The sequence below is a fragment of the Mus musculus genome, chromosome 14 (genome assembly GCF_000001635.26).
Source record: "Mus musculus strain C57BL/6J chromosome 14, GRCm38.p6 C57BL/6J".
Classification (NCBI taxonomy): Eukaryota; Metazoa; Chordata; class Mammalia; order Rodentia; family Muridae; genus Mus; species Mus musculus.
In genome coordinates, this window is record NC_000080.6 from 33,939,237 (window position 1) to 33,965,222 (window position 25,986).

General features: G+C 50.4%; 2 protein-coding genes across 2 annotated transcripts; both read left to right on the top strand.

Annotated features, from left to right (window-relative positions):
• The first annotated feature begins 1,802 nt into the window (after positions 1-1,802).
• On the top strand, positions 1,803-7,962 carry Gdf2 (growth differentiation factor 2). The gene is made up of 2 exons (NM_019506.4): positions 1,803-2,257; positions 5,430-7,962. The coding sequence occupies exons 1-2, from the start codon at positions 1,915-1,917 to the stop codon at positions 6,371-6,373; spliced, it is 1,287 nt and encodes a 428-aa protein (NP_062379.3). The 5' UTR covers positions 1,803-1,914; the 3' UTR covers positions 6,374-7,962.
• A 6,804-nt stretch (positions 7,963-14,766) lies between these two features.
• On the top strand, positions 14,767-24,983 carry Rbp3 (retinol binding protein 3, interstitial). The gene is made up of 4 exons (NM_015745.3): positions 14,767-17,908; positions 19,255-19,445; positions 21,316-21,458; positions 23,162-24,983. The coding sequence occupies exons 1-4, from the start codon at positions 14,861-14,863 to the stop codon at positions 23,482-23,484; spliced, it is 3,705 nt and encodes a 1,234-aa protein (NP_056560.1). The 5' UTR covers positions 14,767-14,860; the 3' UTR covers positions 23,485-24,983.
• The last annotated feature ends 1,003 nt before the right edge of the window (positions 24,984-25,986 follow it).

Below are 25,986 nucleotides of genomic sequence, written 5' to 3' on the forward strand. Positions count from 1 at the left end.
TGTGGAGGGTGTTTGTCCTAGAGGTTATGGCACATCATGAGGCTACAGACCTCATTCTGCAGCTCCTCCAGGCCCACGGCTCTGCAGCTTCAGCGCCATCTCCTGGGCTTAGCATGCATTGCATTCATCTTTCCCAGTCCTGCTTCAGACGCGAATAGGTGCCCAGCACACTTCCGCTTTCAGCGGCTCCTCGCCATACCCTTCCCTTCTCTCCTCATTGTGTCTCTAAAAGGGTGGATACAAGTTAAGTTCTCCCTGGCAGTCCCTGGTTTCACTCTCCCACTCTGGCAGCCTGCTGTGGCCCATCCTACAATGTCTTGGCCCTCTATTCCCTCTCCCCGGGAGCCCTGACCGCAGACTATCACACCGCATCTTCCTTGGATTAAGCTGCCGCACATCCCAAGTGTTTTTAACTGTCTTCTCTCTTCACTTTGATTAACGCTACTTGTGATGAGACAGACAGAGGCTAAGCATGGAGATACAGCTTTTAAACACTGTCTTTGGGCTAACTCAAGCAGCCTTCATAGGAGAGAAACCATCTCTGGACATAGAGTCAGTCTCAGAACTGCCCAACGGCTCCTGTGAGCTCCAACTTCTCTGTGGGTCTCCTGGCTGAGAATCATGATCTAGGTGACCTTCCCATCAACATGAACCAAGTTGTCCTCTGAATACCCATACACACACACACACACACACACACACACACACACACACAAAACACACAACACACACAACACACACACACACACATACACACACACACACAAAACACACAACACACACAACACACACACACACACACACATACACACACACACACACACACAACACACACACACAAAACACACAACACACACAACACACACACACACACATACACACACACACACACACACAACACACACACACACACACATACACACACACATAACACACACAACACACACACACATACACACACTCACACTTGTGCACTTGCATATACCAGCACCACACAGACCAGGGTCAAGGCTGGTCAATATGCATCAGATACATATGTTTGTGGTACTAATAAGCATCTAGCCTGAACACAGAGCTTCCCTTCACCCCACCCCCACTGCAGCATGGTCAGCATCAGCACTGGAGGGTGGTTGAACATAGCTACCCACTGTCAGGAGCTGACAGTGGCCTACGTGTATGCAAACACATCTTCTTAAAGGAGACTCAAAGGGCTGAGGCCACAGCTCGGAAGAACAGTGGGGACAGGAGGTACCATCTGTGTTGGCTGGGACGTCACCAGTCCACTGAATGTTCTGGGCCCATGCACACTCCATTCTCAGTACTCAGGAGCTCTTTCCTCAGAGGCCAGTGCCTAGATACACTGCCGGGTTCCGATACCATAAGGACCAGACTTCGTCTAACCCTGATGCAATCTCCCCCATCACCCCACCTCCCTGACCCCCACAGTTTGTGTCATCTTCTGGGTACTTGGTGAGCTTTCTATATCTGGGGAACTCCCCAGCCTCATTTTCTGAATTCCTTGTTTCTGTGGTCCACCAGGATACGGTCTGTGTGCCCCTGCCTGGAGAGTCTTCTGAACGAAGCCAGCTAGGAAAGGAACAAAGATTCTAATTAGGGTGGATGACCCTCCGGAGAAATGCCGATCCTTTACAGTAGTCAGCATCCTTTCCACCAGCCCCTAGTGCTGGTCAGATGTTTATACAGTCTTCATTAAAGAGAGCTGCCTGAGATAAGAGGTCCGAGCAGAGCATCCACACCCAGATAAGAAGAGTGGAGGATTGTTGGGGAGACCGTGAGACAGCCAAAGTCTTGGCTAAGCAGTCAGCAGGACAATGTGGGCCTATTCCTCCCGGGCTCCTCGTTGCACCAAGTGATAGACCACAGCAGCCCCTCAGGCCCCCTTCAGGGCCCAAGATGTCCCCTGGGGCCTTCCGGGTGGCCCTGCTCCCGCTGTTCCTGCTGGTCTGTGTCACACAGCAGAAGCCGCTGCAGAACTGGGAACAAGCATCCCCTGGGGAAAATGCCCACAGCTCCCTGGGATTGTCTGGAGCTGGAGAGGAGGGTGTCTTTGACCTGCAGATGTTCCTGGAGAACATGAAGGTGGATTTCCTACGCAGCCTTAACCTCAGCGGCATTCCCTCCCAGGACAAAACCAGAGCGGAGCCACCCCAGTACATGATCGACTTGTACAACAGATACACAACGGACAAATCGTCTACGCCTGCCTCCAACATCGTGCGGAGCTTCAGCGTGGAAGGTATAGTGCTTCCTCCAGGGTTCCGTGGGGTGGGACATACTGCACCCTGCCCCCCACAGTGAAGTGGCTCTGCCGTGTGGGACGGTCACTGACCACGGCAGACCTTCAGGTTTCTGTGGAAGTGACTCCCAATGAAACAGGGAGAAAATACGAATTCCCTGTTCATCATTTGCGTGGCTAATGGCTTCCCTACAGGGCAGTGCAAATCATGGGCCCTGTCCATCAACACTAAAGGATCTGGTGCACAGCTCCTCCTCCGGGCCACATCCACAGTTAACCCCATAGGTACCCAGTATACCAGGTTTCTGCTTCCCTCTGTTCACTCCCTCTCTGCCTCATTTCCCTGTTTCTGCTTCAGCCTCCTTTGCTCTGCTTCCTGCCTCTCCTACTTCCCCCTCCCTCCTCTCTCTCTCCTCTTCTTCCCTCTCCTCCCTTTTCTTTCCACTTCCTCTTCCCTTCCTATCTTCCTCTCTCCTTCCCTGTCTTCTTCTGACTTAGAAATAGATCATTCATTTAGCCTGCAATAAACTTGTATATTTTTTCAGCTTTAAAAGGAAACCAGGTTTTCTCTTATAAAATGCATTTTAGAACTAGATTGTAAAATGTCAATAGAGTAGAAGAGGCAGTGGGCAGTGTGTCTGTCCAATATGTTTTCGGTGTGAAGTGTCGTTGATTTAGGAAGATTAGATAATAAACACGGAGGTGAAGTCTGTAACTGACAACTCACAGAACACCAGAATCCACGTAGTATGAGTTACTGAAGAGAAAGCTGGGATTGCTAGGGCTGAGGAACCCGGGTCAGGCACCCTTTGCAAGGTCACGTGGCTGGCCCTACGTCCTGCATAGAACCAGCTGCATAGAACCAGCTCCCCTTCTTCTGGTTTGGCATCTTGCTCTGAAGGACCAGGAGCCCAAGGCCTCTCTCTTTCTGATTCAGAGATTTGCAAATGCCCAAGGGTTCCAGTTCAGGGTCACAGGCAAGCCTGGCCAGATCTGTCCAGCCTGCAGAGCGTGTGTGTCTAAGGACACTTGTGACCACCATACATGCTCAGTGCTGCTGAGTTTTCTGACTGCCCAACAGAAGTTTCAAGTTATTATGTAATAAGTCTTATATTTCTAAGTCAGAGGAAGACAGGAAAGGAGAGTGGACCTGGAAGGGAAGAGGAAGTTAAGAGGAAAGAAAAGGGAGGAGAGGAAAGAGGAGGAGAGAGGAGGGAGAGGGAATTAGAGGAGGCAGGAAGGGGAGCAAAGGAGGCTGAAGCATATATATATATATATATATATATATATATATATATATATATATATCTTCATTTATATATATATCTTCATTTATATATATATAATATTATATTATTTATAATTAAATTATGCACACACTCACACACATATGGCTTCATTTTTAAAAATATAAAATTTACAGGTCACCAGGCCCCAGGATTCTCTAGGATCTCTGCCTAGGGGAAAGGCTAGATTTTGGTTTTGGTTTCGGTTTTTTATTTGGGGCCTAAGTCATCATATTCCACGGGCCGGAATGTGAAGCCTAGCCAGAGATACCAAGCTCCCTACATCATTGGCACAATTTACTCCACGCACTCAGCAGCAGCAACACCAACAACCCTCACACATGACCTAGGAAGCATTCGTCTAGTCCCTGTGGGCCTGTGATTTCTGGTGTCTGGCAGCGGTCCCACAGCCACTGCAGAGGTAGCCTCAGGGAGGGCGCTTTTGGCCATGAGTGCAATGCACAGTTCTCTCTGTCTGATGTGGCACAGCACTCACCAGATTACTCGGAAGCTTCATGGGCGCATCCGTGATGAGCAGTGAGAACACAGCGAGCAAGAGTAAAGGGCTACATGCTTTGTCATGTGCACTGGGCTTGCGCAGGATGGAAGGGGTACAGAAGTATTATTAACTGAACATCAGCTCTTGGCTCATGGCCGGCCTGTAAGTCTCTTGGGCCACCTTGATAAAATGGTAAGATGGACCCCACTATACAAGAGAGGAAACTGAGGCACCAAGAAGCTCCAAAGTTCCCAGGGAGGGGCAGTGAAGACTGACACCTCCATCCTTCAGACCAGTTGCTGGGTTTCAAGGAAGCTTGGGTCTCTGCTCATCCTCCCACATAAGGAGCCCCATCCCCTACTCCCACAACCTGAGAGAACGGAGGCCTGTTTCTGAGGTTCTACTGTGATCCGTAACTATTAACTGTAAATCCAGAAACAAACAACTCCTAACTTGGAAGTGACGTTTGCCACAGGTACAGTTTTCTAAACTTCTCGTATATTCTTAGTTAAGTCCTCGCCAAGCCTGCTTCACACAATGCACATCAGCATGGGCGAGCATGCATGCAGAAGGAACACTATGTGCAGGGCTTAGAGCTATCTGTACTTCCAGGCATCCAGTGGGTGTATCAGGACATGTCTCCCAAGGATAATGCAGTGATTGAGTGCTGGCACGGACCCACAAATGGCAATGTCTGTGGTCAAACCGCAGCCCAGGAGAAGTGGGAAGCAGGCACTTATGCGTCTAAGAGAAAACCCCCATTTTTTGCCTAACTGTTGGCATTAAGATACTTTTCCCTCTAAAAGAAAAAAAATGCACTTTCACTTTTGATAGAAGTTATTAACACTATTGCAATTACTTAAATACTCCAATGCTGCAATGCTTTGCTTTATCTAAATATTTTTATTTTGATGTTTGATTAAATATTTGATGTCACTGTTCCCCCACTAGCGCTGTAGCATTTTTACTCGTAAGCTGACAGTATATTTTCTGGCTTGCCTTAGGTGCGGATGCCAATTAACTGTGTGCACTCTGACAGCTCCAAGGCTATGCATCCAATGTTGTGGGTCAGTAGATCTCCAGATGTGTAAAGTTGGAATAATAACTAGATGCTCCCAGACTCATGGTCTAAGGCTGGGCATATAGTAGATGCTCAATTCAGCCAGTAGGTACTGTTAATACAGGCTGAAGGTATCTGCCTCTGCTTTTCCTGGAACAATCCTCAGAGAACCTTCCCAAATACTAAGAGAACCTTCTATTAAGGTTCTAAATGACGCAGAGTGGAGCAATAGTGACAAAATCTATCATCTTAGACATCTCTTGTAGCCAATCATGAAGTTTGGCTTTGGTATCGTAAAAAAATGGACTGCATGTGTTTGCATTTCAGATGCTATATCGACAGCTGCCACGGAGGACTTCCCCTTTCAGAAGCACATCCTGATCTTCAACATCTCCATCCCGAGGCACGAGCAGATCACCAGGGCTGAGCTCCGACTCTATGTCTCCTGCCAAAATGATGTGGACTCCACTCATGGGCTGGAAGGAAGCATGGTCGTTTATGATGTTCTGGAGGACAGTGAGACTTGGGACCAGGCCACGGGGACCAAGACCTTCTTGGTATCCCAGGACATTCGGGACGAAGGATGGGAGACTTTAGAAGTATCGAGTGCCGTGAAGCGGTGGGTCAGGGCAGACTCCACAACAAACAAAAATAAGCTCGAGGTGACAGTGCAGAGCCACAGGGAGAGCTGTGACACACTGGACATCAGTGTCCCTCCAGGTTCCAAAAACCTGCCCTTCTTTGTTGTCTTCTCCAATGACCGCAGCAATGGGACCAAGGAGACCAGACTGGAGCTGAAGGAGATGATCGGCCATGAGCAGGAGACCATGCTTGTGAAGACAGCCAAAAATGCTTACCAGGTGGCAGGTGAGAGCCAAGAGGAGGAGGGTCTAGATGGATACACAGCTGTGGGACCACTTTTAGCTAGAAGGAAGAGGAGCACCGGAGCCAGCAGCCACTGCCAGAAGACTTCTCTCAGGGTGAACTTTGAGGACATCGGCTGGGACAGCTGGATCATTGCACCCAAGGAATATGACGCCTATGAGTGTAAAGGGGGTTGCTTCTTCCCATTGGCTGATGACGTGACACCCACCAAACATGCCATCGTGCAGACCCTGGTGCATCTCAAGTTCCCCACAAAGGTGGGCAAAGCCTGCTGCGTTCCCACCAAACTGAGTCCCATCTCCATCCTCTACAAGGATGACATGGGGGTGCCAACCCTCAAGTACCACTATGAGGGGATGAGTGTGGCTGAGTGTGGGTGTAGGTAGTCCCTGCAGCCACCCAGGGTGGGGATACAGGACATGGAAGAGGTTCTGGTACGGTCCTGCATCCTCCTGCGCATGGTATGCCTAAGTTGATCAGAAACCATCCTTGAGAAGAAAAGGAGTTAGTTGCCCTTCTTGTGTCTGGTGGGTCCCTCTGCTGAAGTGACAATGACTGGGGTATGCGGGCCTGTGGGCAGAGCAGGAGACCCTGGAAGGGTTAGTGGGTAGAAAGATGTCAAAAAGGAAGCTGTGGGTAGATGATCTGGGAACGGCAGGAAACCAGGCAGAAACTAGCAGAAGATACAGGTGATGTGCAGAGAGCTGCACGGGACTCACAGGGTCTAGGAAGCTGAGACTCATTCTGACAACATAAGGTGTGAAGGAAGGAGTGAACTCCAGCTGCTGCTTCCTGTCACTGCCACACTCCACTGAGATGTGCGTCGTGACCTCTGACTGTCAGTTGTAGAAACCAAAACTCAGCAAGCCAATGACTATGACTCAGCAGAGGATTCTACCCCAGGTCTGTTGGGCCCCAAATTGTGACACCTTCCCAAGTGTCACATGTGGTTTAGCAGATCAGTGTGTATTGATGGAGTCACTAGATATTGAAGGCCCCTCTTGAGGCCAGGTAGGGCTGAGCCAGGTCCACACCCACCACGATGAATAGGCTGCTTGCTGTGCTCCAACACGATCTGCTTGCTCCCTGCGCATGCTCACTCTGTGGCCATGTGACTTATGATAAAACCCCTCCCCTGAAGAAATATCCCCAAACAACCACAGAAGGGAGACAGTTCAGGACCTCAGCCCTCTGACGTGCACTGTGACCCTTGGGAGTTTCAGGAGTCATGCAAGGCCACTTGCAATCCTTTATTGATTCGGTGACCATCTGGGAGAGACTGCCTACGGCTTGGGCCTCTGAAATTATCTACTCTGTCTGGCCAAATCCACAGGCAGGAGCATCTCCTGCCTTACGGACTCCACAGAGGACAAGGCTGGGGTCTAAATTTGTTGGGATCTAATGTGCCTCTAGTTAACTATGAAACTTAACTATTTTCCTTCCCTGGTGACCTGCACTCCAGTGATTAGAAGTCCAGCCTTACCTGTGAGAGAGCTCCTGGCATCTAAGAGAACTCTGCTTCCTCATCATCCCCACCGACTTGTTCTTCCTTGGGAGTGTGTCCTCAGGGAGAACAGCATTGCTGTTCCTGTGCCTCAAGCTCCCAGCTGACTCTCCTGTGGCTCATAGGACTGAATGGGGTGAGGAAGAGCCTGATGCCCTCTGGCAATCAGAGCCCGAAGGACTTCAAAACATCTGGACAACTCTCATTGACTGATGCTCCAACATAATTTTTAAAAAGACCTGCATTAAATGTTTCCATGTAACAATGACCAACTTTAACACAAAATACAATGGAGCATTGGTGTTTAGTTGGTAGAGCTGGAGAAAAGATAAATCCCTAAAACATGCCAGCCAGCGTAGCATGGCAGTGCTGTCCACAGATGGTGGTGGGTGGTGACGTCTTCTTCAGGTCCCAGTGACGTGTCTGTGTGTGAGGGAGAGTTTTACTTAGAAATAAAGTCTAATGCCTGGTATGTGCCTTTCCTGAATGTAACATCAGAGCTGAAGGTCCTCCAGTGCCTCAGACCTGCCAATCTGCTTTAATTAGCCCCTAGGAGATGTGCCATTACCTTCCCTGGGGTAAGCAGAGGGGAAGGACATGAAGCTTCCAGAAGGTGAAGGTGTGTGGCATCTGCACATTGGGGTCAGTGAACACACACACACGAGTGTGTATGTGTGTGTGTCTGTGTCTGTGTCTGTGTGTGTCTGTGTGTCTGTGTATATGTTTATGTGTTTGTGTATGTGTTTGGGTGTGTGTGTGTTTGTACTCATTGTACTCACGCATGCACGCACACAGACACATGTTCATGCAAGTGCTTGCATGTGCTGCCATGAGCAACTATGGGGACAGAAGTTTGCTGGAAGTTAGCTGCCTCACTTTATTCTCCCCTCCCCCACATACATACTTCAGAGCAGAATGTCTCTCTAGAGGGGACAGATAACCTTAGGTTTTCTCCACCCAGTGTGCAAGGGTGTCTCTGTTAGTGTCTGTCCACCACTGTCATGCTCAGACACCCATGTCTCCAGCCAAACCCTGCCCACAAACTCACCCCTGTTCTCCATCCCCAGGCCAAGGTTCTGCTCGCCCCACTCCCAACTTCTAGCTGTACAACAACTTCCATCACCTGGGGGGGAGGGGCAAACTCTAGCACCACCCACTCTAGCCTCCTAGATCTTCTGGCTCTGGAGACCATCAGCCCTGGCTCAGGGGATCATTTCCCACCCTAGGACTCCATAGAGGACAAGGCTGGGGTTAGAGTTCCTTACAGAAAACAATGAATTTCAACTTCAGTGTCATTAAAAAAATGGACACCAGGCAGGTGCCCCTATGCATGTGCTTGCACTTCAGGTCCTGTCTCATCAGCTGCCACAGAGGACTTCCCCTTCCAGAAGCACAACTGCACGTCAGCATCTCCATCCCTGGGCATGAGACACCCCGTTACACAGTTGCCAGGCCCAGCAGGGAAAGCTGACATCCTCCTGACTTGTGCCATTCATGACTATGACCCTCCGGAGATAAGCCCAATAAGACGCTTTGCCACTTCTGGAGGGCAAACATGCCCTGTGGCTCAGAACAAACTGGTGTTGTGCAGTGCACAAGGATAAAACACACAAGGGGGTCTCTGACTTCCATGGCACTGGGTTATTTTCACATAGCATTTGTTGAAACTTGCTCACCCACGACTATGCATTGAAATGTGGTATGTCCATCCTCGGGCCACTTTCACGGCTGATGGACCCACCTGCAATGCTACGTTGGACACAGCTCCTAAAGTACCTTCCATTTGTGGCAAAGTGATCTCTGCAATGTGCATGAAGATGCTGAAGCCATGGAAGGAGAGTCCTGTCCTAGGATGCTCAGTGAGAAGCTGCCCTCTGCCTCTTTTATGATCTATTCTCTGTGCAAGGAGCAGGGGGAAAAACTGAAGAAAGCTGAATAAAATGTGGTGGACACTTTAACAGAGGGACAGATCTCAGGAAGTGGTCTCAGGCCTCACAAATCTAAGGAGACAGTATTCATGTTCTAATGCAGAATGGCTGCCCTAGGACCTGATGACCCTGTTGTTCCTGCCCTCAGGGTTTCTCCAGTCGGTGTATCATCTCTCAAAGGCCAGCCAGTTGTATTCACAGGGCAACTCCATGGGAAAGAGGCAAGATGAGTGCCACTGTCTGCCTCACACATTCTGTCTCACCTTTCACAGGATATTGAGGAAGAGATGGTAGCCATACCTGAGCCAGACATCTTGGTGGTTTGTCAGACGACAGCACCCTGTTTAGATACCCTTTCTCTGTTCATAGCAATCTGTGCTCCATAAGTGATCACCACTCAGACAGCTCTCTGATCACCACTACTGTTCACCAGTGCACATCCCAGCTCATCAAAACAAAACAAAACAAAACAAAACAAAACAAAACAAAACAAAACAAAACAAAACAAAACGTTCCTGACTAGGAGCCCTGTCAGTCTCCTGCAAGAGTTTGTTCTGACCTGACGGTTCCTTTAATACTAATGATCCCTAACACAGGAACATCTTCATAAGGGCGGTAGATGGGGGCTGTAGAAACCGCTTTGCTATAGCTGATATGTGGAATGGTGTGCAGGTCTGAGTGAGTTGGGGGCCTCTCTAGTCTATGTCACTTTCCTGGCCAAAGTATATATAAAGCGAGGACAATAAATACTGATCAAAAAAAGCCATGTGTGATTTGGGGCATTCACCAACTTCCTATTTTTTTTGTTTATATGATATGCACATGTGTGCATCAATATTTGCATGTGTGTGCATGCATGTGGGGAGGGATGCTAGTGCATGTCAGGTGACTGTCAGTCTCCATCTTGATGCAGGGTCTCTCATTTAAATTCAGAGCTCAGGAGTTTCCCAATCTAGCTAGCCTGCTTGCTCTGGGGACAGGCATCGGTCCTCATAGGCCATACAACCCTACTCCAGGGGGTTGGGAAGGCATAGTCTCAGCTCTGTCTCTTGGGTACCACAGACCACTGGGTACTGAGGGAGAACAGGTTTGGGGATTCTTGGGCCTCACGGTGGCCCTGGATCACTGGTTCTCACTCTTGGACATCCCAGACTGCTGTATGTCTCAGAAGAGCTGAGAACGGGCCCTCAGATGGACTCTGGCCTGGGGGCCAAGGGGAAGGTAGGGGGAGAGCTCTAGCAGGTTACTGTGTGGACGAGAGAGTCTGGCTAACTTAGGTGGCTTGGGTTGGCTGGCAACTGTGGCTGGAGATCAGGAAGACCTCTGGCAGAAGGTTCGACATGCGGCTCCTTAGAGAGAGACCTGCTCCATTGCTCTAACATGATGTATCTCAATGAGTAGAGACAGTTCATGATTTGAAGGCATTTATTGTAGAACGGCAGAGAGAGAAAAGGGAAGGGAAGTAGAGGGCAGCCATGGCCACGTGGAGAGAGGGGGGAAGGGAAAGTGGAAAAGGAGAGAGAGAGAGAGAGAGAGGTAAGAGACAAGGAGAGAGCAAGAGCTTAAGAGAGAGAGGAGGGGCCAAGCAGCCCTATTTTTAGTGGGCTGGGATTCCTGCTGTTGCCAAGTAACTGTGGGGCGGAGCTTACCTGGCTGTAGCCAGAATATCAGGAGCTTGAGTGACAGTCTACGTGACTGATAGTCACAGGATTATGGAGTTGAGGAGTTGATGTGGTGTCAGGTGCTTCTGTCTGGGAGTGTAGCTTACAGTTCAGTCCCTTGTAGATTTTTCTACTGGGTTTCTGGAGTAAGCCTCCCTTGACCAGAACACAGACTGCCTTTCACGGTCCAACACAAACACCCACAGCCAAACATTGAATGGAGGTCTCTTACAGAAGAGTTAGGGGGAAAGGACTGAAGGTTCTGAAGGGGACAGGAACTCCACAGGACAACCAACAGAGTCAACTAACCTGGACCCTTGGGGACTCCCAGAGACTGAGTCACCAACCGAAGAACATACACAGGCTGGACCAAAGCCCTCGGCACATCTATAGCAGACAGCAGCTCAGTCTCTATGTGCCAGGGGGAGCTCCACCCTCTCAGAGGAGAAAGGGAGGGGGAGGGTCTCTGTGAGGGGGGGGGGCTGGGATAGGAGGCAACATTTGATGTAAATTAATTAATTTAATTAATTAATTTTTTTAAATGCCAAAGTTGAGCCAGCCCAAGAAACAGCAGGCTCACGTGCCACCAAGGAAGAAGTAAAATCTGAGGCCCCTAAAGCAGCACTGAAGAGCAGACCTGGGAAGGGCTTCTATTGTGTTTCACTGTTTCACAGAATGCTGACCAAAAGAACTTGGAAGGAGGCTTCTTATCTTATACTTCCAAGTGACTCTTCATCTTCAAAGGAAGGGTTTGGAGAGTGACTTTGAAAAGTGAGTTCTCTCTCCCTCTCCCTCTCCCTCTCCCTCTCCCTCTCCCTCTCCCTCTCCCTCTCCCTCTCCCTCTCCCTCTCCCTCTCCCTCTCCCTCTCCCTCTCCCTCTCCCTCTCCCTCTCCCTCTCCCTCTCCCTCTCCCTCTCCCTCTCCCTCTCCCTCTCCCTCTCCCTCTCCCTCTCCCTCCCCTCCTCCTCCCCCTCCCCCTCCTTCCCCCTCCCCTTCCCCCTCCCCCTCTCCTCCCCTCCGCCCTCCTTCCCCTCCCCCTTCCCCTCTCCTTCCCCTCCCCCTCCCCCTCTCCCTCTCCCTCTCTCATCCTGCTCCCTCTCTCTCTGCCCCTCCCCTCCCTCACACCACTATGGGACAAGCAGCTTTGCTCTAGCACATTCTAGCCCAGGCCTAAGAGCAATGGAGCCGGCTGGATGCTCTGAAGCTGTGAACTAGTACAAGACTTTCCTCCTTTAACTTGTCTGACAGGCACTATGACACGGTCACACAGTGTGGAGAGCCGCAATAACATTTACCATCTTAAGATGGCGCTGGCTCCGCAGTGCCTTATGCCACCTAAACAAAGAACAAGCTATATGCGCATGTGCTAAAAGCAAAAACCCGCCAAAAGTCACCAGCCCATTTCCGGGGCACTGGTCCATCTCCCAGGGCACTAGCCCAACCCCTGGGGGCTTTAGCCTATCCCCAGGGGGCATGAGTATCGTGGGTGTAGCTACCAGTCCTAGTTTAGACATGTCACGCCTTAAGGGTATTTAAGCCACACACTTTCTGAGCCTTCTTTGTCTACCTCACTATGTTATTGAAGTAAAGTTAACCACGGAAGAACCTGGCGTGTCCTGTGTTTATTTCCTGCGGGACAAGGATAAGCTCGGGATAACACAGAACTGACACAACATCAAAGTACGGACAGGTGGGATGGCAGGCATACAGACAAGTGTATTAACACATGTACCTCTGTCTATAACATAATCCAGATCACATGTCACCTAGTCAAGGCATCTTGTTCCCTAGGCAGTGGTAAGGGTTGTAGGTAGTTTTGCAGCCCACACTGGACAGCTCTATGCATTTGTATACATGAGAACCTTTTATCTCATATTCTTGGAGGGTACCTTTGTGGCACGTGTTGCCAAAAAAAAAAAAAAAAAAAAAAAAAAAAAAAAAAACAGGCAAAATAAAAACAAATACAAAACCAGCATTTTTCCTGGTAGTCTTCACCCTCTCCCTGTCCAGAGCTTGGCCTGGCTTCAGCAGTGACAGATACGTGCTCACAGAGAAACTCTGACTGTGTGCCTGGAGTTGGATTCTTCCAGGTGGAGGTTGAAAAAGGCTCAGTCACCCCACAGAGGCCTCTGTGTGCCACCCCAGGCAGATCCTGACAGTAAGTCTGCCTCATTTCCATTGGCTGCAAACAGTGGGGTGATGAGACCATATGTCACTTGGGTATTAAACAAATCCTAATGAGCTAAAAATATGTTTGTTTTAGCTAATTGACCTCCTTGGCCTTCCTAAACCACTTGGTAAACATCGTCAGATAATGGCTTCCAGAAACTGACTTGTAGGTTTCCAGCTCACAGAGTAAGCTCTCTCATCCCCACCCGAAGACCACCTTCTCTGGCTGCCTGCTGCGTCACTGTGGGACTCTACCTGCAGTCCACCAAGCCCAGCCATCTGTTCTGGATAGAACCCAAGAAGCCAGGAAACAGGAAGTGGCCACACCAGCTGCTATTCCACGTCTATACAACGCCCCCTACAGGCTAACTAAAGAATACCTGCTAAATAAGAGAGAGGTGTCCACTAAGAGGCTCCCTGGACAAAGCAGGAGTTCTAAGTGCAGGCTCCATGGTGAGTGTTCTTTGATACCCAGAGCCAGTCAGACATGAGCAGAAGTCCACATCACGAGAAAAGGGTAGCATACAGAAAATGCTCCCTGGGACTGGCTCCCAGGTGTGACCCTGCGGGTATGAGAATGACAGGTATTCTTTGTGTGACTTAGGACCACAGAGAGCCACTCACTTCTCACGGTGAGCACTGGACTGAAGCTGAGCCCCTAACTATTGGGGGGGGTGTCTCCATTCACAAAGAGAATGAGGCTCACTAGATCACTTAACCTTATCTGGTCTGAAATTATTGATCTCATGTCCCTCTCGCTGTCACACTCTGTACTAGTGTCCGGACCTTTCATTCATCTTGAAAGTTGTGAGGTACTGACATCTATATTATACCTAGAAGCATAATAAGGGTATAGGAACAAGTTTCAATTCCTGAGGCTGACAATGGCCCTAGACTAAGCCTTCCCAGTATCTGAGATGGTGGTGGCCTATGCAGCCTTTTCTCGCTATCCGTCACCTGTCCCCATCTGAAACGGTGGGTTGAACTATCTACTAAACTCCCTGGTGATAAAATAGATATGATACTCATTATAGAGCCTTCATCAGTAACTTCCAGACACCGCAATGCTTTGTGAAAGCATTCATGTTTAATCTACCCAATAACTTAGTCTACAGAACAAGTCAGATACCTTCCCCAACCTATGAATAAACAGTAGCAGAACCAGACCTCCAACTGCGTCTGCCTAATTCCAGAGTCATGGGTGAGCCACAGTGGGAAAACGATATTTATTTGTAGATTAACGATTCTCATTTGCAAGACTTTAGTAAAAACTGTGGGTGTAGAAAGCATATCACAGGGCCTCGCATGTGTCAGGAACTCAAACTAAATGCAATTGTTTGTGTTATTCTACACAGACATGGCTCAGCAAGATGAGATGCAATGTTCCTTCCGGGTCAAACCACCCTGGCCTCTTCTTCAGAGTCCAGCTCATGTGCTTGAATTAGACAGGATTAAAGGCTTAGCAGAGCTGGAAGCCTCACATCTAACTCCCACATTGAGCCCCAGACCTTCTGTCTGCCTGCTAAGAAGGGCAAGGGAGAGAGGCAGCTGCAGGACCACAGCCTTGTACACACGGAGCTCTTATCCAGGAGCCAAGGCTCTGGGATCCCAATGATGAGAGAATGGGTCCTGGTTTTGTCCACACTGCTCTGGGTTCCGGCTGGTCCCACGCACCTCTTCCAGCCAAGCCTGGTACTGGATATGGCCAAGATCCTCCTGGATAACTACTGCTTCCCTGAGAACCTGATGGGAATGCAAGCAGCCATTGAGCAGGCGATGAAGAGTCACGAGATTCTGGGCATCTCAGACCCTCAGACGCTGGCCCAAGTGCTGACAGCTGGAGTCCAGAGTTCCTTGAGTGACCCACGACTCTTCATCTCTTACGAGCCCAGTACCCTCGAGGCTCCCCAGCAAGCACCAGTGCTCACCAACCTCACCCGAGAAGAACTGCTGGCCCAGATACAGAGGAACATCCGCCATGAGGTTCTTGAGGGCAACGTGGGCTACCTACGAGTGGACGACCTCCCTGGCCAAGAGGTACTGAGCGAGCTGGGGGAGTTCTTAGTGAGCCATGTGTGGAGGCAGCTCATGAGCACCTCCTCCTTGGTGCTAGATCTCCGGCACTGCTCTGGCGGCCACTTCTCTGGGATCCCTTATGTCATCTCTTACTTGCACCCTGGGAACACGGTCATGCACGTGGACACCGTCTACGATCGGCCCTCCAACACCACCACAGAGATCTGGACCTTGCCCGAGGTCCTCGGGGAGAGATACAGTGCTGACAAGGATGTGGTGGTCCTCACCAGCGGACACACTGGGGGAGTCGCAGAGGACATTGCCTACATCCTGAAGCAGATGCGGCGCGCCATCGTGGTGGGCGAGCGGACGGAGGGTGGGGCCCTGGACCTCCAGAAGCTGAGAATAGGCCAGTCCAACTTCTTCCTCACAGTGCCTGTGTCCAGGTCCCTGGGACCTCTAGGTGGAGGTGGCCAGACATGGGAAGGCAGTGGCGTGCTGCCTTGTGTGGGGACCCCTGCAGAGCAAGCCCTAGAAAAGGCCCTGGCCATCCTCACCCTGCGTCGTGCCCTGCCAGGGGTTGTCCTCCGACTTCAGGAAGCCCTCCAGGACTATTACACATTAGTGGACCGAGTGCCGGGCCTGCTGCACCACCTGGCCAGCATGGACTACTCAGCTGTGGTCTCTGAAGAGGACCTGGTGACAAAGCTCAATGCTGGCTTGCAGGCTGTGTCGGAGGATCCCAGGCTCCTGGTGAGGGCCACCGGACCCAGAGACTCCTCCTCAAGACCTGAGACTGGGCCTAATGAGTCCCCAGCAGCCACCCCCGAGGTGCCCACGGAAGAAGATGCCCGGAGGGCCCTGGTGGACTCTGTGTTTCAGGTGTCCGTGCTGCCGGGCAATGTGGGCTACCTGCGCTTTGATAGATTTGCAGACGCCGCTGTGCTGGAGACGCTGGGCCCTTACGTGCTGAAGCAGGTATGGGAGCCTTTGCAGGACACGGAACACCTCATCATGGACCTGCGTCATAACCCTGGGGGTCCGTCCTCGGCGATGCCTCTGGTGCTGTCCTACTTCCAGGGACCTGAGGCCGGACCTGTACGGCTCTTTACCACCTATGATCGCCGCACCAACATCACCCAGGAGCACTTCAGCCATCGGGAGTTGCTAGGCCAACGCTATGGTAACCAGCGTGGAGTGTACCTGCTTACTAGCCACAGGACTGCCACAGCTGCCGAAGAGTTTGCCTTCCTCATGCAGTCCCTGGGCTGGGCCACACTGGTCGGCGAAATCACCGCGGGTAGCCTGCTCCACACCTGCACGGTGCCACTGCTGGACTCGCCCCAGGGTGGCCTGGCGCTCACAGTACCGGTACTTACTTTTATTGACAACCACGGTGAGGCCTGGCTGGGGGGTGGGGTGGTACCTGATGCCATCGTGCTGGCTGAGGAGGCCTTAGAGAGAGCTCAGGAGGTGCTGGACTTCCATCGCAGTCTGGGCGCCTTGGTAGAGGGCACGGGTCGCCTGCTGGAGGCTCACTATGCCCGGCCAGAGATCGCACAGCGGGCCAGAGCTCTCCTGCAATCTAAGTTGGCCCAAGGAGCCTACCGCACAGCTGTGGACTTGGAGTCACTGGCCTCACAGCTCACTGCTGACCTTCAGGAGGTATCTGAGGACCACCGCCTGCTGGTATTCCATAGCCCTGGGGAGCTTGTGGCAGAGGAGGTCCCTCTACCGCCCCCTGCCGTTCCCTCCCCAGAGGAACTCTCCTATCTCATAGAGGCTCTGTTCAAAACGGATGTGCTACCCGGCCAGCTCGGCTACTTGCGTTTTGACGCCATGGCTGAGCTAGAGACAGTAAAGGCCATTGGGCCTCAGCTAGTACAGCTGGTGTGGCAGAGGCTGGTGGACACAGCTGCGCTGATTGTTGACCTGCGCTACAACCCTGGCAGCTACTCTTCTGCCGTTCCTCTACTCTGCTCCTATTTTTTTGAGGCGGAGCCCCGCCAGCACCTCTACTCTGTTTTTGACAGGGCGACATCTAGGGTCACAGAAATATGGACCCTGCCGCTGGTTGCTGGGCAACGCTATGGATCCCATAAGGACCTATACATCCTCATGAGCCACACTAGTGGCTCTGCAGCCGAGGCCTTTGCTCACACTATGCAGGACCTACAGCGGGCCACCGTTATAGGAGAGCCCACAGCTGGAGGGGCACTCTCCGTGGGCATCTACCAGGTGGGCAACAGCCCCTTATATGCCTCCATGCCTACTCAGATGGCCCTGAGTGCCAGCACCGGTGAGGCCTGGGACTTGGCTGGTGTGGAACCTGACATCACTGTGCCCATGAGTGAGGCCCTTTCCACAGCCCAGGACATAGTGGTCCTGCGTGCTAAGGTGCCCACTGTTCTGCAGACAGCTGGGAAACTAGTGGCTGATAACTATGCATCCCCTGAATTGGGGGCCAAGATGGCTGCCAAGCTAAGCGGTCTGCAGAGCCGCTATGCAAGGGTGACTTCAGAAGGGGCCTTGGCTGAGATGCTGGGGGCAGATCTGCAAATACTCTCTGGGGACCCACACCTGAAGACAGCACACATTCCAGAGGATGCCAAAGACCGAATTCCTGGAATCGTGCCTATGCAGGTAAGGTACAACAGAGACTTAACCTGGTTCAATCCTTCGAGTGACTCATCCAGATGTTGGCAGGTGTGGATATGTGTACCATGCAAGGCTTAGTTCTGGGTTTATGTTTTCACTTATCCTGTCCTTTCTTCACTTTCGCCTCACTGTCTCTCAACTCTCTGTCTCCACTGTCTCTGGGCAGCTCTATAGACGACTCAATAAATCTAATGTGAAAATTGGAGTGGAAGGTCTTACATCTCAGCCAGATAGAAGGCAAGAGTTTCCATGAGTTCCCACTGTCAAAACTGGGGAAGGGAGTCATCAAGTTATCTGAGGCTCTAAAATGAGATTTTCCTTCCCTGAAAATATGAAGCTTACATGACTTGGATCTACTGTGTCCTTAGAAGCAAAGACCAGAGACAGGACACAGGTCCTGGGGTGGCTGAGTGCTAAGGCCCAGCCCAAAGACCTCTGTTTGAAGCCATTTCGAACAATGCACAGCATGATTCTGGTTGAGCTGAGGTCGTGAGTATCTGATCCAAGGCTCAGCTTGATAGGACATTTGGAGCAAGGTGGCTGCAGTCAGAATACTTGAAAGCCAGCACCAGCGTACCAGGGAGCACAGACAGGTACATTAAGCTGTGCGGCTGCTGAGGAGTTGTGGGGAGGAAACGGATCTGGCCAGGGCAAAGTGGACAGGATTCATGGAGGCCCAGTCTACCTTAGCTGCACTAGGGAGAGAAGAAGTAGAGTCCTATTAGGGGAGTTGTACTGGGCTTCCAGGACCCCAATTTGCAACTTTGTCGTGTCTATTTTTTCCAGAATAGCCAGGGCCATGGAGTGAAAGAGTGGGACTGAGTTTGGAATGGATTCCTGGTCTGGCTTTTGTCTGTTCCTGTCTGTGAGGGCCTCAGAAAAGTTAGCCTCTTTGTCTGTGCTTCCAGATTGTTCTGGAAAGAGGAGAATAACAGTGTCTTCTATACAGGGTAGCTGTCCATGTGATGGGCTCCAAAGTGCTTATCCCAGGGCCAGTCCCCTCCCTATCCCAGCAGAAGAGAAGATGGGTCCAGGGACACTGAGCAGTGTCTGGAGGTGTTGGAAGCATCAGAAAGGCACCTTACCTGGGCTTTTCATCTCCAGACACCAAATGAGGGGTTGGCAGACCTGAGCATTTGCTGCAAGGATGTCTCTAATCAGCTGACTTAGACACAACACATGGTTCCCACCCCAGCCCTATCACCCACATGCTACCCTCCCAGACACCACTCACTCCTTCCCATTTCCTTAGTAGCCTATGGTACCGCCCGCTCCTGGGCACGGCCATCTGCTGCTGTCCTGATATTGAGCCAGGCTTCCCACTCTTGCAGATTCCCTCCCCAGAAGTCTTTGAAGACCTGATCAAGTTTTCCTTCCACACAAATGTCCTTGAGGACAACATTGGCTACTTGAGATTCGACATGTTCGGGGACTGCGAGCTGCTTACCCAGGTCTCCGAGCTGCTGGTAGAACACATCTGGAAGAAGATTGTACACACTGATGCCCTGATCATCGACATGAGGTCAGTGGGCTGGACAGTGATCCCAGGTTGAGGCACGGCACTGGCTGAGGACAGTCAGAGCTAGAGACCAAAACAGAAGGAAAGATTCCCAGGGAACAACCAAGGAACTGAAAGGAACCAGACGACCTACCTGCCAGGGATCTGGCCAGCTAGCCCAGAGGTTCAAATCTTATCGGCCAGTGGGACCTCAGCACTGATAGCTTTTTAAGCTCCCCTGGTGATCCCAATGTGTGTTTGAGGTGAAGAGTTATCCCACATCAGTTGCCTGACAAAACAAATCAAATGGGGGTGGGGGGCAGGGACAGAAAAGATAAGCCCGCTGATCCTTGGCCCCAGGCCAGCCCTATGTCAGTAGCTCCAAGAGAGATTGGACAGGCTATAATCCTGGTGGTCAGCCCTCCAGTGTGGTCGTACTTCTGCAAAATCACCCTCCCAGGACAGCCATTCTCTGGGCATCACAAAGCCAGGGCCCCAGGGATAATCTAGAAATGAAGAGATGCTATCAAAATGAGAAAGCTTTGCATAACAAAATGGTTATTGGATATCTCTGCCCATTTACCTCCCTCTGCTTAAAACAAACAAATAAACACTGTATTTGTGGTGAGTCTCCATCATAGACCCCCTTCACCACCTCTGCTCCCCCACGCAGAACAGTCCTCAGGCAGTGGTCAGACTCAGGCCTCCCTCCGATCCCAGGTCTATCGATGGGTGTGTCCCAAACACATCCACGAGTATGAGAAAGGTCAGGGTGTATCTCTCCATTGGGAACCTTTTCCACATCTCTGCTGCAAGAGAAAGGCTCTCGCAGCATTTAAGCACCCAGGCCGGCTGTAATTGCAGCTCTTGCACGACTCTTAACAGTCACTAGGTGGCGCCAAATCATGGTGAGGCGGGTATCCCTCTCTGGGAGATTATTTCCCATGGCCAGGTTTTATAGTTGCCCAAAACCTTAGGTGATCATTTTGTTCCTTAGACACCTTAACAAACACCAGAGACACCACCGACCCACACATCCTTTTGACTGAATGTATCATTCACATTTTTTAAAGGGAAGCTCCAACTAGAGGCACATTTGGCTTAGATTCCTCTGTCCCTGGGGTTGGGGGTCAGATGCTGAGGTCATGGACATCAATGGGCTGTAAGAATCTCTTGATACTTGCCAGCACTAGATGGAGAGGCAAGGGCAATACAAACTTGCGTGTAGGCTTCTCCCTCCCCGTGTACCTCTACCATCTTGAGTTTGCTATCACACCAAGCATCACTGGTAACTTGTGTTACTGCACTTGATGGGGGTCTGTATTCTATGCATAGGTAGAATGAGCACAGAGAAGCAGTCCATGGTTGCTACGTGGGAAAGCAATACCAATAAATTCCCAGTTACAGGATTCATTGGAGCCTTTAATACATTAGTATATAAGATCAGGACCCAGGTTTGGTTATTTTATTTTCTCCTCTTTTCATTTTTTAATTCTTTCTTTTGATGCTGTGGTTGTTGCTGTTTTGAGACAGAGTCTCACTATGTAGTCCGCAGATGATTTGGAGCACACTATGTAGACCATGCTGGCCTTGAACTCTCAGAAACCCATCATCCTCTGCCTCTCGAGTGCTGAGATTAAAGGAGCCACCATACCCAGCCAGTATTTTCTGGAAGCATTAGACCACTGACACATTTAGTCTCAGGAGACTAGGACTCTACGGGATCCTCTGGATCATGTCTCCTGTGGAGTGTCGAGGGGTGCGCAGCACTGAGGTACCCTGAAATTAGAACCCTTCTTCACAGGACAAAGAGCCAAGTTCAGGGAAGGGGGCTCACTGAGTGCCTCCCTGTGAGCTCAGACGCCCTCCGAGTCATTGGCTCTGCTTCCCTTAGGTTCAACCTTGGCGGCCCCACCTCCTCCATCTCAGCCTTGTGCTCTTACTTCTTTGACGAGGCACCTCCCATTCTGCTGGACAAGATCTACAACCGGCCCAATGACTCGGTCAGCGAACTTTGGACCCACACTCAGCTCACAGGTACCTGAAGCCTTCTTCTCCCTATTCTCTTTCCAAAAAAAAAAAACCTTTTGAGTAAATCAGAGAAAAACAGCTTGAGTGTATATAAAAATAACAATGACAGAATAAGGTCCCTGTTCTGGTCCACTGGACACAGTCCTGGAACAACCTTCAGTATCTGAAAGGACATGTCTAGAGAAGAAAAGTGGCGGTCAGATGGCTTGACAGTCTTGTCTGAGGTCACTCGGCCAATAAGGGAAAGATCCAAGGTTTAAAGGTGGCTTTGCCTAATAGCTGCATGCCCCCTCCCATCTTAACAGCTGCATGCCCCCTCCCATCTTAACAGCTGCATTGCCCCCTCCCATCTTAACAGCTGCATGCCCCCTCCCATCTTAACAGCTGCATGCCCCCTCCCATCTTAACAGCTGCATGCCCCCTCCCATCTTAACAGCTGCATGCCCCCTCCCATCTTAACAGCTGCATGCCCCCTCCCATCTTAACAGCTGCATGCCCCCTCCCATCTTAATAGCTGCATGCCCCCTCCCATCTTAACAGTATAGCTAGCAGCCTACCCAACAAATAGAGATCTGGGATGCCCCCCTCACCTTGCTAATCAAATAGGTGCTCTTAGAGCTCATCTTGTTTGAACTCTTGGCTCCAGGTCATCACAATTGCCTGAAGAAATGTCCAGATGCTAACAGGCCCTCCTGTACTTGCCTGGGCTGGAGCACACCCAAAGCAGCAGAGGCAACCTCAGCCCCATAGACTCCTGACTCTCGGGGCCTTATTTCTTGGTGAATCGCCTCCCTCCCTCTGCCCAGCACAGAGAACCAAGGACTCTGGTGGACCTTGTGTTCCCACGCAAGGGAGGCCATCGGAGAGGCCAGCAGGGTTCCTCTGACCAGAGAGGCAACTGGCCACTTTCATTTATACATTTACTCATTATATAAGCATTTCACTACCGTGGCTTCCAGGATTTATTCAATAGCATGGAAGATTGTAAAAGGAAAAAAAAATCAGATGAATTCCAAATTTAAACAGCTATTTAAAACCAGGTTACAATAGTCTCAGATTTAGAGATTCTATAACTTTGATTGGCCTCCAATATGGGATCTACCAGTGCCTTTGGACACTAAGACCTTAAATGTGAGTGGTTCTTACTGAGTTACATTATCACTGTAAACTCCACACCAGATCCAGAAAGCCTACTGTGGAAATGAAAGGCAGGAAGGGGAGGGTGGGAGGGGAAAGCAGGGAGATGGGCCTCTTGCTTTAGTGTAATAATCTCATTGTAGTAAATGTTTCTTTGACATATTATTTAATCAAAGCATGATTAAAGTTAATTTCATCTGTTTTCTTTTATACTTATTAATGTAGCTACTCAAAAATTTAAAATGACAATGAAGTCATAAAGTAATAAATGTCCTTCTGGGAGCCTAAAGCAAAGACTCTCAGGTCAGAGTGGGAGGTTCCTTTGTTCAGGACATGGTTGCATGCCCTGTCCTCAGGAAAAGCCAAGCCTTCCTCCATATGACCACACACAGCACATGGCGGTGTTCGGGCATATGAACGGCTATCCCTGTTTCACGGAGGCAGACCGAAGCTGGTGCCCCACGTATTGACACAGATGCGGAAGACTAAACCTGGGGCCCTCCTCGTGGCATCCATCACTGTAGGTGGCGGGGGCTGATTTGACCCCGTGCTGAATGGCCTCTGTCCTCCAGGTGAACGATATGGCTCCAAGAAGAGCGTAGCCATCCTGACCAGTGGTGTGACAGCCGGTGCCGCCGAGGAATTTACTTACATCATGAAGAGGCTGGGCCGGGCCCTGGTCATCGGTGAAGTGACAAGTGGAGGTTGCCAACCACCGCAGACCTACCACGTGGATGACACCCATCTCTACATCACCATCCCTACAGCTCGCTCTGTGGGCGCTGAAGACGGAAGTTCCTGGGAAGGGGTGGGCGTGACACCTAATGTAGTTGTCTCTTCAGAATTGGCCCTTACCAGAGCCAAGGAGATACTCCAGCAGGCCCTGAGGGGGTAAGGCAGAGTCTAAAGACTCTGAGGATCCCCACGGCCAGAGCTGTGGTGGCAGGCTCTCTGGGCCACTACTGGGGCTCCAGCACGAGATCCTAAGACCCCAGGCAGCCCCCAGGGGGAGGGGTTGCTGAGCTCAGACATCCTCCAGGGTTCATCTGCTGGTCCCCACTACTCCAAAAAGTCTCTCTCCAAAAAGTGGGAGCTCAGCCATCTCAAAGGCATCCCCCCATAGTGGTTATTCTGGGGAGACTGAAGTCCATCTCGCTTCTACTCACACCTCCTAGCTGCCTGTCTCCTGTCCCCATACTGTCTCCAAGAGCAATTCTGTCAGGAGAGGGAATTGAACCACGGATGTAAAGTAAGGCACACGTGACAGTTTGCTTTTTCTAGTAGTCACCTTTTCAGAAAGCAAAAGAAAGACGTGCTTAGTGCTTGTAGCACTTTCCAGTGTCACAGCCCCTCTTTAACTCGGGACAGCCGTTATCTGTAAGTTCACCCTTAGTGGACAGCATTACTAGGTCAAAATGCATGAAATACCTGAACAAGCCTATGCTAGAGTAAAAATCTCCCTAATGAACCTCCCATCAGAGTCCCTCTGTTTAATGTATCTGACTTTCTATATCCACAGTCCTCTTGTGAATATTCCAGGATGACAATGGTGGCCCGTAGCCTGCCTCTGTGTGGTCTTCCAAATTCAGTGTGTAGTCTGGGGTTACTGAACATCTGTGTGTTTCTGGTACTCAGTGGGGACCTTCAGCTCATGGCTTCTGAGGTTAGGAGCCCTTCCGTATGTATCCCATCCTCCCCCACAGCCCTGTTGTCATTGCTTCCCTTGCCAAGCCTTGTCATGTGCTACACAGCTCGAATGTGTAGACACCACATGTGAATGGCAGAGTAATAGGACACAGGTCTACATTGCCCTCCACCTGCAGTCCTCAGACACCTTACCTGGGGGAAAGATCTCTAGGGTCCAGTGAGGACAGTGGGAACAGGACCCCTGGCTGGTGCCCTAGAATTCATACAACTTGTTCCCACTACCTTATAAACTAATTTAAAGATGCTATGTTTTTTAAAGGAGGACCATGCACCTGTATTGTCTAGCCTTGACATCTGGAAAGGCTAAGCTGTTGCTGCTCAGGGCCTAATAAAGTGGCAAAGCTCTCCAAAGATAACACAGCCCCACATCAAAGACTCTCACGAATACCCACCAAGACTCCAGGGAGTCCATGGGGCACCCTTCAACTGACCCTATATAGACTCTATGCAGACCAGGGCCTGTCTTGCTATATTCAAGTAAGCACACAGGTTGGGGATTTGGTGGTAACCTGAATAATATGGTTCTTATTTCTCTTTATAAGATAAATGTGTGACTGCTCTACAGGGCTTAAGCACTTAAATTCCAGGAATCCCTGCCCTTCCCACCTCCCACTTCCCCCTCCTCTCCTCCTTCTTTCTTGTGTGTGTGTATGATGTAACATAAATTAAATCCTTACTAATAGACTTTTAAGTGGCATTTCTTTTTTAATACTTTGCTCTTTTTCTAGGTCCTCACAATAAGCATATCACACTATTTTCAGATGTAGCAGTTACTATCCTAAAGAACTAAACTGCGTGTGTAATCATACCATCAGTGGTTCTTCTTTTCTTCCCTTTCTCCCTTGTCTGACACTTCTGGCATTTGTAGATGGAGAACTGAGTTTAAGGCCTGGGACCGAGAGCTTTGGGGACAGCAAAAGGCAGAAATCCCATGGGTGTTCAGCAGGGAGGACATTCAAGGTTCTGTGTTCTCACATGAGCCACTGTCACCACCCATCCTTCACCCGGGAGGCCACTGAGATGCAGGAAGCTTGGAAACCTGCCTGAGGCCACACCCAGCTTGGTCTTCTTTAGGCCACCTAGCGTCTGTGCTCACTTCCAACTGAGCTGTCTATGGGAGAGAGTTCCTATGAAGCAATGACTCTAGCTCTAGAGTCAGCCTGCCTGAGTGAGAAGAACAGCCCAGCCTCCTCTTACTAGTGTGATTCCAGGCAATGTACTTCACTCTCAGGGCCTCAGTTTCCCCAAGTGCTCATTAGGGGAGGCAGATGTTACGTCCATGAAAAATCACAGTTAATCAGAAGTCCAGCCAACATGAGTTATTATTTTTCTACTTCAAAACTGATGTCTTAGAAGCTCAGCTCCCGGGTAGTGAGGAGACATTCTACTTTAGTTGGTCAGAGAAACCCTAGGTAAAGACTCAGTCTGGAACAAGTGACCAGACAGTCTAAGCATCAGCATCCTGCCAGATGCAGGGTGAGCCGTGGCAGATTGACAGCAGCATCCTCGGGAGAGACAGCTCCAGGTATGACTTCAGCCCTGGTCCTGACTAAGCCTCTTATTTTTTTTTTCTCCCAAGTACCCAGTCAGGTCCCTCAGGCTGCTCTTCTGAGACTGGGCACAATCCAGGCTCCTCCCAGAAACCCCTTCCTGCCGCCATCAGCCATACTGTTTTCTTTAAGAGAATAGT